The sequence below is a fragment of the Salvelinus namaycush genome, chromosome 21 (assembly GCF_016432855.1).
Source record: "Salvelinus namaycush isolate Seneca chromosome 21, SaNama_1.0, whole genome shotgun sequence".
NCBI lineage: Eukaryota > Metazoa > Chordata > Actinopteri > Salmoniformes > Salmonidae > Salvelinus > Salvelinus namaycush.
In genome coordinates this window covers 43982942-43997232 of record NC_052327.1, presented here as the reverse complement: position 1 = coordinate 43997232, position 14291 = coordinate 43982942, and the positions used below count along the sequence as shown (strand labels likewise).

Genomic DNA, 14291 nt, shown 5'->3' with positions numbered 1-14291 from the left:
AGCCGGAATTCTTACTGGTTGGTAGGTGATCAAATACTTATGTCATGCAAATTAATTACTTAAAAATCATACAATGTGATTTTCTGGATTTTTGTTTTAGATTCCGTCTCTCACAGTTGAAGTGTACCTATGATAAAAATTACAGACCTCTACATGCTTTGTAAGTAGGAAAACCAGCAAAATCGGCAGTGTATCAAATACTTGTTCTCCCCACTAGATCCTAGGGCCTTTAAAAAGAGCACATGGTGCCACCTACAGTACAGAACCAGATCCGCAGCCAGCATCATTTCGAACGCCCTCGCCTCGGTTGTACTGCATCTAGCTATAAAAAAAAAAGAAATTGGTGTATATATAAAATTTAAAAAATCGTCCATATCTTCATGTATTCCCACAATTGATGAATAATACGCATAATAATATAAGCACTTCTACGAAGGACTGTTACACGTAAAAACAGCCTTTAGTAGGAATTCTACATTTTTGTCAAAAGAGGCATACACTCACCCCACCCAAACAAACATCTCTGCCCCGCTCTTCCTTTCCACCCATAAATTGACCTACACCTTCCCCCCACACACACAACCTCAAACGTTCAACAGTTGTTCCATCCCCGAGCCCAACTCAAGAGAAGACTTCTGCTCACAGACACACATGGGCTCTGGCATTTGCAGCCATTCTCCATTTTCCACAATGATGACTTTATGATGGTTCGAATTAGATTGTTTCTTTAGATTGAGTGTGTAGACCTGATATACACACGCCGTAGAACAAAATATTGAAGTGAGCAAAAACTGGTCCTGACCTCCCGCTAACCCGCTGGGAGGGAGCCCAAAAGGGAGCGACAACACCCTCACCTCTGATCTTTCACACGCAGCCCACATGGTCCATGATACAACCCTCCCTGCTGGGTTTTCATGACTTCCATGAAAGAACATCTCTGGTTTATGTACATGTGTAAATAAAAGCCTCTTTATCCACCATTCAGGGTGTTTTACTGCCGTTTATACGAGCAGTCTTTATCAGAAAAGGAAACAAAAAATCTAATCAAATTATATTTGTCACATGCGTCGTAAACAACAGGTGTAGACTAAACAGTGAAATGCTTACTTACCATATTTAAACCCCTATTCTAAAAAGGCACAGTTAAAACCAGAAAGCCATGTTTCACACACAAAAAAGAAACCCCCAACAAGGAAACACAATCAGACACAATAACTATGACAAAAAATGAATACAAATTATATCACCACCCAAAAGGGCACTTTAGAGACAGGAAGGGCAAAAGGGCATGTGCTCTGCACAGGTAGAGCCGTATCTGTCCATGTTGCCTTTTGCAAAGTGGGCACTGCTTCATGTGGCACTGCTTCATTTTCCAACAATGCAGAGTTAAAGATTTAAAAAAAATTAAAACATGTGACGAGGAATAAATACACATTGAATAACGAGTAAAAATAACATGGCTATATACACTGTATAAATATAAAAACAGACCCTTTTAAAGGATCCTCTTGATCATCTTTAATTGCTTGTCATCAAAGTGTGATGGGATAAGGTGTGTCTATTGGCCGTGTATATTCTTAAAGAGATAACTCAATTGTGGATGAACTGTGTCTGTAGGCCAGTAGTGACAGTATCCACAAACGGTTTAAATTGTTTGCTTTTGCCACAGCCAGGTGTTAGCATTATTAGCATCATCCCCAAAAAATGCATGTAATTCATTGTACCGATGTAAGCAAAGTTGCATTGCCAGCTGAAAAACACTTCAAACTAAGTTTGGTAGTTTGATTTTTTTTTTTAAACTTGCATTCTGATGGAATTTTGTTACTCAAAACTGGAACTACTTCCTTATGCAGTCTCACAGCCACATCTGTGTCTGTTTTTTGTTGTAACATAGACAATAAAGGTGTATCGCAGATTGATTACCAGAGCTGTGAACAAACTCACCGGTGGCTTGATGCAAAAAATAACGACATTCTCACTGGAAAGAAAACATGGACAGATTCTTCTCGAATATTGACGCTACAAAACTTAGTTTGAAGTCAGTGTTTCCCCTATTTTAATTTAGCAGCAGTGGATGGTGGCCCACTGGAAGTGTTTTTGAGGTGGTTTCGGCTTGCAATGCAGCTTTGCTAATATCGGTACAATGGATTACATTCATTTTTTGGGACGATGCTTCTCATGCTACCTCCTAGCTGCGACAAAAGTACACAACAAATTATTCTGCATGCTGTCACTACTTGCCTACAGACAACTTTGTCACATTTTCACTTAGTCATGAATTGATGTCAATGGGAGACTGAGGAAATTGTTGACTTAAGTGGTAGCTAAAATTAACCCCACCAAAAATGGGGAATAGGGTATAATTCGACTCTCCATCCCTCTCTAAGCCCTGCTGTGGTGCATCTTCCTGGGGTAGCTGTGGGCTCAAACCCAGCAGGAGTCTGGAGGTCTGGTGTGGTAGTGATGCTCCAGGCACATTGACGTTGCTACCAGAGACATCTGGTTCTTAACACACTCCAGGGAGCCAGGCAGGCTCCACAGATCGTATCTGCCCAGACACACTACTAGGGGCATAAAGTACCACTACAAGGAACATAGATAACCTTTTTGCTATCCATTCCTCACTCACACACACACACACACACACAGACAGAGGAAAAAAAAGATACACAAACGTCATACAATGATATGAACACCAACACTTACACAGCAAAGCAAAGCATACACCAACTAGACAGTAGACAGACACATTTTGACATGCAATCTGTGATCTCCATCTTTGATATCTACAGAATGATCTGAGAGGAAAGCCCCTTATCTTCCTCCTATAATGCCATAGGTCTATAGGAGACAGTGCAGACTCCCTATTAAAACACTGCTCCTTTGAAATGGGAACCTCTTTAATAGCACAAGCTTTAAATCCTACACCACTAAAATGCATTACACAAACACTAAACATGGATATAAAACATACATCTCTCTGTATGTACATCACACTGTTTCCAAGTATGCAACTCTCACTCGCTTTCCACTCCCCTTGTGGATGTAAATTACGGGGGGAGCCGCTGCCTGTCTTCTCCATTCACTTTCTCTCTCCTCCATTTTGGATCCCAGAATGCTCAACAAGCCCTCCCATGATATTATCAACATTCTTGGACAGGGAGAAATAGGACGATTAAATACAAATTCCGGCTGTGGTCCAGCGGTTCGATCCGGAGTGTTCTATGTTCTTAACCCTGTAGACCTCCCCAGCATCTGCTCTGTGTGTTAGACATCAGTAACAGTAGAGCGATGGTAGTGCTGGACAAAAATGTATATTGTGATAAATTGCCTGAACAATAAGTTTAAAACATTGTGCACCACTGTTCTTTTGTTACTATCCTTTCCACCACCACCAGTCCCATAAACATTAGCAGATGTATTTAATTTCAAACTTCACATTTCTCTAGTACAGGCTAATTATCGAAATGAACAATAACAGAAAATGCCTGCAATGAGTGATTGGTATGGTCAGTGTCACACACACCACGCTGCCAATGGCATTTACTAGTTCGAGTGCAATCTCCTGGTGCTTTTCTTATGTTCTCTGGGCAATGAGCTAAGTGTAGTACAGCCCAGAACTCCAGTGTTAGAAGCAGAGGGAGCTGAGCTCCAAACAGCCCTGCAACAGTATGGTACTGCTTCCCCCTTTTCTCGTCCCTCTATCTGTCCCACCCGCCCTCTCTCTCTCTCACTTACTCTGTACTCTACCTCTACTTGTTCCTTTCTTTGTCACTAACTCCACCTGTCCCATCCTCCCCATCACTTACTCTGCATCTTTCCATCACCCCCTCCCTCCCATCCACTTCCCCTGCTCCCTTTCCCTCCCTCCCGCTCTCTGGTGATTAAAGCCCCTGACTGACAGACGGGCCTGGGGTTCTGACACACTGAGCCGTCTGGCCCGGCTGGGACCACTGAGTTCCCTGACCCGGTTCCCACACTGCTTATCCACAAGAACACAACAGTTGAACCTCAGGACGTTCCAGGTGTTACGCAACATCTGCCTGACAGGATGAGGACTGGCCCGAGGGCTCTACCGGAGGTTGCATGGAAGGGGGAGAGCGAAAGACAGGAAGAGAGGATGTGCGCTTTCAAAGCCAGTTCCTCCTGCCTGAGCACCAAGTGGGTCACCTCAGTATCACTTAAGGAATGTATACATATACAGTTGAAGTCGGAAGTTTACAAACACCTTAGCCAAATACATTTAATCTCAGTTTTACACAATTCCTGACATTTAATCCTGGTAAAAATTCCCTGTCTTAGGTCAGTTAGGATCACCACTTTATTTTAAGAATGTGAAATGTCAGAATAATAGTAGAGAGAATGATTAATTTCAGCTTTTATTTCTTTCATCATATTTCCAGTGAGTCTGTCATGCCCTGGCCTTAGTTATCTTTGTTTTCTTTATTATTTTAGTTAGGTCAGGGTGTGACATGGGGGATGCAGGTGTTTTTGTTATTGTCTAGGTGTGATGTATGTCTATGGTTGCCTAGATTGGTTCTCAATTAGAGGCAGCTGTCTATCGTTGTCTCTGATTGGGAACCATATTTAGGCAGCCATATTCATTGGGTAGTTCGTGGGTTATTGTCTATGTGTTAGTTGCCTGTGTCTGCACTGTTTATTATATAGCGTCACGTTCGTTTGTTGTTTTGTAAGTTTGTTTAAGTGTTCTTCGTTTCGTTTCATTAAATAGAAGAATGTATTCGTATCACGCTGCGCCTTGGTCCTCCTCTCTTCCACATTACGACGAATGTGACAGAGTCAGAAGTTTCCATACACTCAATTAGTATTTGGTAGCATTGCCTTTAAATTGTTTCAGGTAGCCTTCCACAATAAGTTGGGTGGATTTTGGCCCATTTCTCCTGACAGAGCTGGTGTAACTGAGTCAGGTTTGTAGGCCTCCTTGCTCACACACCCTTTTTCAGTTCTGCCCACAAATGTTCTATAGGATTGAGGTCAGGTTTGTAGGCCTCCTTGCTCACACACCCTTTTTCAGTTCTGCCCACAAATGTTCTATAATATTGAGGTCAGGGCTTTGAGATGGCCACTCCAATACCTTGACTTTGTTGTCCTTAAGCCATTTTGCCACAACTTTGGAAGTTTGCTTGGGGTCATTGCTCATTTGGAAGACCCATTTGCGACCAAGCTTTAACTTCCTGATTGATGTCTTGAGATGTTGCTTCAATATATCCACATCATTTTCCTGCCTCATGATGCAATCTATTTTGTGAAGTACACCAGTCCCTCGTGCAGCAAAGCACCCCCACAACATGATGCTGCCACCCCCGTGCTTCAAGATTGGGATGGTGTTCTTCGGCTTGCACGCCTCCCCCTTTTTCCTCCAAACATAACAATGGTCATTATGGCCAAACAGTTCTATTTTTGTTTCATCAGACCAGAGGACATTTCTCCAAAAAGTAGGATCTTTGTCCCCATGTGCAGTTGCAAACCGTAGTCTGGCTTTTTTATGGTGGTTTTGGAGGAGGGACTTCTTCCTTGCTGAGCGGCCTTTCAGGTTATGTCGATATAGGACTCGTTTCACTGTAGATATAGATACTTTTGTACCTATATCTTCCATCATCTTCACAAGGTCCTTCGCTGTTCTGGGATTGATTTGCACTTTTCGCACCACAGTACGTTCATCTCTAGGAGACAGAACGCTTCTCCTTCCTGAGCGGTATGACGGCTGAGTGGTCCCATGGTGTTTATACTTGCGTACTATTGTTTGTACAGATGAACGTGGTACCTTCAGGCGTTTGGAAATTGCTCCCAAGAATGAACCAGACTTGTGGAGGTCTACAAAAAATATTTGAGGTCTTGGCTGATTTGATTTTCCCATGATGTCAAGCAAAGAGGCACTGAATTTGAAGGTTGGCCTTGAAATACATCCACAGGTACATATCCAATTGACTCAAATGATGTAAATTAGCCTATCAGAAGCTTCTAAAGCCATGACATAATTTTCTTTTTCCAAGCTGTTTAAAGGCAGTCAACTTAGTGTATGTAAACTTCTGATCTACTGGAATTATGATACAGTGAACTATAAGTGAAATAATCTGTCTGTAAACAATTGTTGGAAAAATTAGTTGTGTTATGCACAAAGTAGATGTCCTAACCGACTTGCCAAAACTATAGTTTGTTAACAAGACATTTGTGGAGTGGTTGAAAAACGAGTTTTAATAACTCCAACCTAAGTGTATGTAAACTTCTGACTTCAACTGTATGACCATATCGCAGGTGCACTTACTGTCACTCCTTTTATGTGTGTGTGTGAGGAGTTCCACACAGGTATCGTGTGTTTGTGTTCGTGTCTAGCTCTGTGTGTGCGTGAGGAGTTCCACACAGGTATCGTGTGTTTGTGTTCGTGTCCAGCTCTGTGTGTGCGTGAGGAGTTCCACACAGGTATCGTGTGTTTGTGTTCGTGTCTAGCTCTGTGTGTGCGTGAGGAGTTCCACACAGGTATCGTGTGTTTGTGTTCGTGTCCAGCTCTGTGTGTGCGTGAGGAGTTCCACACAGGTATCGTGTGTTTGTGTTCGTGTCCAGCTCTGTGTGTGCGTGAGGAGTTCCACACAGGTATCGTGTGTTTGTGTTCGTGTCTAGCTCTGTGTGTGCGTGAGGAGTTCCACACAGGTATCGTGTGTTTGTGTTCGTGTCTAGCTCTGTGTGTGCGTGAGGAGTTCCACACAGGTATCGTGTGTTTGTGTTCGTGTCCAGCTCTGTGTGTGCGTGAGGAGTTCCACACAGGTATCGTGTGTTTGTGTTCGTGTCCAGCTCTGTGTGTGCGTGAGGAGTTCCACACAGGTATCGTGTGTTTTTGTTCGTGTCTAGCTCTGTGTGTGCGTGAGGAGTTCCACACAGGTATCGTGTGTTTGTGTTCGTGTCTAGCTCTGTGTGTGCGTGACACAGAGTTCTGCCTGCCTCTCAATTTCCCCTCAGTGTCGGCATGAACATCTTTTCAAGAATTTCTCTCCCTCTCCAATATGAGGGATACACACACATACAAGCACACAGACCAACACACACACAGTGAGTGATATACCGTGCCACTGTGCCTTAGCAAGCAGTAAAGGGTAGAGGGCAAGGAGGGAGCAGACATGGGGGTCAGTCTGCATCCCACTCAGCTTTTTAAACTCTCTCTGTTTGGCTAAAACCGTCTTATCTGTCTTTCCCTCTCTCTGTTCCCCTTTAACCCCAGAGCCCTTCTTCCACCCTCACCCAACAACTAGCCTGCAGACCTCTAACAGGGAGTCACAACCCCAGTATGTAAACACACACAACACTGCAATGACACAGGCCTATAATACAACTGCTCTGTCTGGACCAACAATACACACCCCTTACACAAGCCACAATCTCCCAAGCGACCACAGTGGATCCCACTGCCACAGAAACACCAGTCACCACATGAAACATAGCATCCCCGCCACCACACACATATGCACCCACCCACCCTCCCACCACCAGACACACACACCACCCTCACACACTCATCAACCACCCCGTCACTAGGGGGCAGCAGTCTGCAGCTGTGACGAGAGGTAGTGAGCGTTGCAAAAGGAAGCACCCTGCTGCCTGATAGACTGGCCCTATCTATAACCAAAAGGAGATGAAAAGAACAAGAGAGGGAAGAGGAGAGACCCAGATAAGAGAGAGCATAGGGGGGAGATGTGGAGGTCTTCCAGCAGTGTGATATAGGCTACACTAACATAGCCTGAGTGAGCAGTATCCCACTGCGCTGGAGCAACAATGACATCACACAGATATTAAGTGTAGCTGTAGCCTACGTACTCAGAAACAGGCCTTGTATATTGTAGTGGATTAATTTATTATATTTTTTATTTATTTATTTCACCTTTATTTAACTAGGCAAGTCAGTTTAGAACAAATTCTTATTTACAATGACGGCCAACACTGGGCCAATTGTGCGCCGCCCTATGGGACTTCCAATCACAGCCGGTTGTGATATAGCCTGGAATCAAACCAGGGTCTGTAATGACGCCTCGAGCACTGAGATGCAGTGCCTTGGTCTTTTGGCAATGTGTCCTATGCTCTCACCATGTTAGAGTAATCATCATTACCGACGCACAATGAACAGAACACAATCCGGGATGCAATCAAATCGAGTTCATCTGACAAACCTGACTTCACTTATAAGTGACTCATAAGTCAGAAGTGAAACAACTTCACGCTCCGTTCCTCTGTGCCTTTCTCCGTGTGTGTGTGTGTGTGTATCCTTTAATCTGATCTGGGTTGCATCAACGTTCAAAGCAATCAGTCACACATAAAAACACACCAGGCTCGTATGAGAACAATACTGACAGAGTCAGCTAGTGCTATTCCTGTCTCACTCCCTGGGAAAACACACTAGCAAGGAGGGGAAGATACCCTTGAGTCACTGTGTGTGTGTCCATATCTGTGTGTGTGAAAAGCCAGACCTGGAACACAAGGTTAGAAGAATAAGTCAGTGTGTGTTTGTTTTGGCACTGGCCTCATATCATTTTACAGACACAATCAAAATAGGACCTATAAAGTTAAGCGTGAAAAGAAAAGAGTGGGTTCTCATGTTCTGCCAGGGGGATAGAGGTCCTGCCTCGTTAAGTCCCTATACACAGCTAGTGTGCCTCCCAAATTGCACCCTTTTCCCTATGTAGTGCGCTACCTTTGAGCAGGGCCTACAGGGTTCTGGTCAAAAGTAGTACTCTATATAGTAGAGGATAGGGTGCCATTTGGGACACAAGCCTAGTCAGCGACACTCTGCCACTGGGAGGGACACTTAGATCTAACTAGTGTTGCACATTTTGGGGAATATTCAAAGGTGGAAACTTTCCATGGGAATTAACGGGAATATGTGAAATATATGCAAATTAATATTAATTTGTTTTTTGTTTTTTGTTTTTTGCATTGGATATACTTACCATACTATGTGGAGACAGAAATCAATCAATCAAATGTATTTATGAAGCCCTTCTTACATCAGCTGATGTCACAAAGTACTGTACAGAAACCCAGCCTAAAACCCCAAACAGCAAGCAATGCCGGTGTAGAAGCACGGTGGCTAGGAAAAACTCCCTTGAAAGGTCAGAACCTAGGAAGAAACCTAGAGAGGAACCAGGCTATGAGGGGTGGCCAGTCCTCATCTGGCTGTGCCGGGTGGAGATTATAACAGAACATGGCCAAGATGTTCAAATGTTCATAGATGACCAGCAGGGTCAAATAATAATAATCACAGTGGTTGTTGAGGGTGCAACAGGTCAGCACCTCAGGAGTAAATGTCAGTTGGCTTTTCATGGCCGATCATTCAGAGTATCTCTACCACTCCTGCTCTATCGCTCCACAAGAAACATAAACCTTATCATAAGTAGACATATTTGAAAATGATTAAATCCTTCCAAAAAAAAATATTTTTAACTATTTAGTTACGAATTGAAATTTAATTAAATGAGTTGACTCTTCACATGGGATGATTTCACTGAACATCAAAAGAAAGGGAATATTGAAGGATCCATCACATCTCCCAAAAATGTTTTCAACATACACAAAATGATAGTCTAGAAACTAAAGCTTTGGTTGTCCATGTCTTCTCCCTGGACCTCCTCAATGTCCACCTCTTGAACATCAGACTCTGAGGCCTTATCTTCACTGTCACTTTCCAACCTTGTTGAGGATGGCTCGTTGTCAGGCTCAAAAAGACTCAAATTTGCCCAGATGGTCCCCAATTTTTCAACTCTTGAATTGATCAGCCTGTTGCGTGATTTGGTGTGTGTGTTCCCAAACAAGGACCAGTTGCGCTCTGAGGCGGCTGATGTTGGTGGGATTTGGAGGATGATGGAGGCAACTGGGGAAAGAGCCTCAGTTCCACAAAGTCCCTTCCACCAGGTGGCTGATGAGATATGTTGGCATGACTGCCATATTTCATCTCAATCCCAAAGCCCTTGCTTTGGATGTACTTCGCCAGACTGCCAAGAACCTTGCCCTCACCCAGGCCAAGGTGGCGAGACACGGTAGTGATGACACCATAGGCCTTGTTGATCTCTGCACCAGACAGAATGCTCTTGCCAGCATACTTGGGGTCCAACATGTACGCTGCAGCATGTATGGGCTTCAGGCAGAAGTCTTTGATGCATTTCAGAACTGCAGTTTCCTCTGCTTGGAGCAACAGTGAAGTGGGCAGGGCAGTACGGATTTCTTCTCTTACATCTGCAAGCAGAGTCTGAACATCAGACAGAGTGCCATTGTCTCCCTCAATCCGTGCAATGGCTATTGCTTTCAGGAGTTTCAGGCTGCTTACCACTCTCTCCCAAAATACATCATCCAGGAGGATCCTATTGATGGGGCTGTCCATATCAGCAGACTGTGATATGAGAGACTACTTCCCCCCCAGGAGACTGTCAAACATGACAACACCACTCCAACGGGTGTTGCTGGGCAGCTTCAATGTGGTGCTCTTATTCTTCTCACTTTGCTTGCTGAGGTAGATTGCTGCTATAACTTGATGACCTAACCATTTCCTTGGCTCTCTTGTAGAGTGTATCCATTGTTTTCAGTGCCATGATGTCCTTGAGGAGCAGATTCAATGCATGAGCAGCACAGCCAATGGGTGTGATGTGAGGGTAGGACTCCTCTTAAGACCAAGCAGCCTTCATGTTTGCAGCATTGTCTGTCACCAGTGCAAATACCTTCTGTGGTCCAAGGTCATTGATGACTGCCTTCAGCTCATCTGAAATGTAGAGACTGGTGTGTCTGTTGTCCCTTGTGTCTGTGCTCTTGTAGAATACTGGTTGATGGGTGGAGATGATGTAGTTAATTATTCCTTGCCCACGAATATTCGACCACCCATCAGAGAGGATTGCAATACAGTCTGCTATCTCTATGATTTGCTTGACCTTCACTTGAACTCTGTTGAACTCTGCATTCAGCAAATTAGTAGATAAAGCATGTCTGGTTGGAGGGGTGTATGCTGGGCGAAGAACATTCAGAAATCTCTTCCAATACACATTGCCTGTGAGCATCAGAGGTGAACCAGTTGCATACACAGCTCGAGCAAGACATTCATCACCATTTCTCTGACTACGTTCCTCCATTGAGTGAAAAAAACCCATCTGATTCCAGGAGGACCATGAGCTGTTGCTATTGATAAGGTGTCTGATTCATAATTTTCACCTTGAATAGAAGTAGAGGGACTTTTGTCAGAGGTTGCTTGTTGTGAGCGCTGAGGGAACTTTATGCACTTGGCCAGATGATTCTGCATCTTTGTTGCATTCTTCACATATGATTTGGCACAGTATTTGCACAGTATTTACACAGCTTTTCCATCTACATTAGCTGCAGTGAAATGTCTCCACACATCAGAAAGTTCCCGTGGCATTTTCCTATAAAGACGAGAAAAAAAAGTGTAAAAAACCCCCAAATACAATTCCATGTACAGATAAATAGTTAAGCAGTTAGATTAAACAACTCATTTGTAAGATAAATGGTTTTAAAATGAAACATGTATGGAAAACATGTGAATAAACACTCCTCAGCAGTCTCAAGCAAGCTAAACCCCACATGGTAGCAAAAACTAACTAGCAGAAATTGTTAACAAGTTAGATATGATTTAAACACACTGCTGTAGGCTACTATTTACTAGTTATCAAAAAATCATGTATGTCATATAAAATATATTCACCCCACCCAGTATTGTCATCGTTAACTTACCAGAAAGCATGTAGTCCTTGTCTCAGACAGTGTAGTAGTGTGGGCTCAATAGCATCTCATTAGTGTGCAAGATCTTGAGAATCAGCTGTACATGTGATGGAAGAGTGCACTGTGTATGCAGAGGGTTGCAATTCCATTGAATTGGGGAAGTTTAACCAAAATATGCCACAAGACCTATAATTGCCTTATGTGTATCCCATAAAAAAGTTAGCTTTTTTATGAATTTAAGCAACATTTCCAAAATTCCCGGGCTTAACTTCCCATGGAAAATGTCCAGAAAGTTTCAGACTCTTTGCAACCCAAGCTCTAACACACACTCTGCTCTTCAGAGGGACTTTGCACAGTATGGTAGGATCTAGTGTTCATGGCAGGAGTTGGTGTTTTACATCAGGCTTACAGAGGAATGTGTGTGGGTGGGAAAGGGGGATACCTAGTCAACTGCACAACTGAATGCACTCAACCGAAATGTGCCTTCTGCATTTAACCCAACCCCTCTTAATCAGAGTTGTGGGGGGCTACCTTAATCAACGTCCACGTCATCAGCGCCCAGGGAGCAGTTGTTGTTGGGGGTTAACTGCCTTGCTCAAGGGCAGAACGGCAGATTTCTCCACCTTGCCAGCACAGGGATTCGAACCAGCGACCTTTCGGTTACTGGCCCAACGCTCTTAACCGCTAGGCTACATGCCGTGGTGGTGGATGAGTGTGAGTGTGTGTGCATTTGATAGTCAAACCGATGAGGAACTAGCCCTATCCTGACAAGTGAGATGTACTGGCAGAAAGCCTAAGAGTTAACAACAGGTTATTGCTGAATAACATCAGAAACAGGGTTGTAAAACTACTGTAGGACTTGGGTTAAGGAGGCTTCAAAATCAGAACCAGAACAGTCGTAACCGGAGCCAAGATACAAAAGATAAACAGTCCGGAATGCTGCTGTGCCGTCACGCCCACCGGACTCAACGACCGGTTCATCTGAGGATGTGTGTGTGTGTCTCCGTCTCAATGTGTGTGTGTGTGTGTGTGTGTGTGTGTGTGTGTGTGTGTGTGTGTGTGTGTGTGTGTGTGTGTGTGTGTGTGTGTGTGTGTGTGTGTGTGTGTGTTTCTGTAAAGGGGTAAAGGACAAATACCTAATCTGTGGAAATGAGAACACATGTAAAAAACAATGCCGCTTGAAATGCAGATCTAATACAAACCAAAACCATGCCACACACACACACACAGGTGTCATTACAGAGACTCAAACTGAGGCCCTGTCTAGAACAGACGAATGGATCCAATAACTCTGATCCAAGCTAGCCTGGTCCCAGATCTGTTAGTGCTTTTGCCTTCAAAGTCAACAACAAGGCTAGACTTCAACTTACACTCATTTGAGAGTCACTGAGTTCAAGGAGTTATGGAGATACTGAGAACAGCTGGAGTTGAATATCGGTTGATAACTGATACACTACCATATTGTGGAAAGTACCATTGGCACCCCTAGGGCCATTAACTCTAGTCTAGAGTTCGGAGTTGGTAGGACTGTTGGAGTTCCCCACCCAACTCTCGCTCCTCTCCAAACACAGAGAGCACCTTGGAATAAGGGGTGAGCTAATTGGCTTAAAAATAACTTGGGTTTAATAAAAACAGTTCTCATAAGCTGAGAAAGACTTAACTTCACACAATCGGTCCTGTACACACACACACATATATATCCTCACAGAGAAAAACAGTCTAGAGAGCGAGAGAAAGAGAGTGAGACACTTCCTCTACGGCCAGGCTTCTAGACGATCGCAATGAGATCATGAATATGAAATAATGCCTGGTCTGCACAGTGCCCATCTGTGATGTGTGATCTGTGATCATCACACAGCCCTGGTGCTTTGATCAGGAGTCTCTCTTTGATCCCAAAGGAAAGAACAGAAACAGGAAGAACACCAAACACACCATCCATTCCTCTACCCACAAAGAGAGAAGGGAGGGATGGACAGAGGGGAAAGACTGACAGGAAGTTGAGAAAGCATGTGAGACAGAAGGCGAGAGAGGCTGGGTAAGTGAGACAGAGAAAGACATTTGAGAAAAAGAAAGACATTTGAGAGAAATAAAGACATTCGAGAGAGAGAGACAGATCAGACAGGGATGGATAAATGCTGTAGCTCCTCTGTGTGTTTGAAGGATCCACAGGAAAGAGGAGGACCAGCACATGGAGGTAACCCAGAAGTAATGAAGAATTTGTGGGAACTAAACTAAACCTCCATGGGTCATTTTGTTCTGTTAGGCACCAAACAGGGATGGGCAACATGGACTCGTCCAATAACAAGCGCTAGTTCGTGTTTCATTGCAAATATTTTCCGTGAAGAAGCTTGGGGGTAAAACCTGAGGGGAGAGTTACTGTAGGGAGTGAAGGGACTTACCTGTCCATCCTGCCCAACATGCACCTGGTGGATCTGAAGGTTCCCCTGAGAGAGAGAGAGAGAGAGAGAGAGAGAGATCAATCAGACAGCATCACAGTCACATGACATTAGCAACACCACATTAAAAACAAGCCCAAATAAGCCCCATTCATTCCCTCTGCGCTATTT

The 14291-nt window shown here is 43.9% G+C and overlaps 1 protein-coding gene across 2 annotated transcripts in view; it reads right to left on the bottom strand.

Moving 5' to 3' along the window:
• The window catches only part of LOC120066401 (protein BANP-like), an 88273-nt gene that overhangs the window by 38571 nt on the left and 35411 nt on the right, over positions 1 to 14291 (bottom strand). For both annotated transcript variants that reach the window (XM_039017746.1, XM_039017747.1), the window contains exon 11: positions 14124 to 14168. In XM_039017746.1, coding sequence (XP_038873674.1) covers positions 14124 to 14168 — 45 coding nt within the window. The remainder of the gene's footprint in view (positions 1 to 14123; positions 14169 to 14291) is intronic.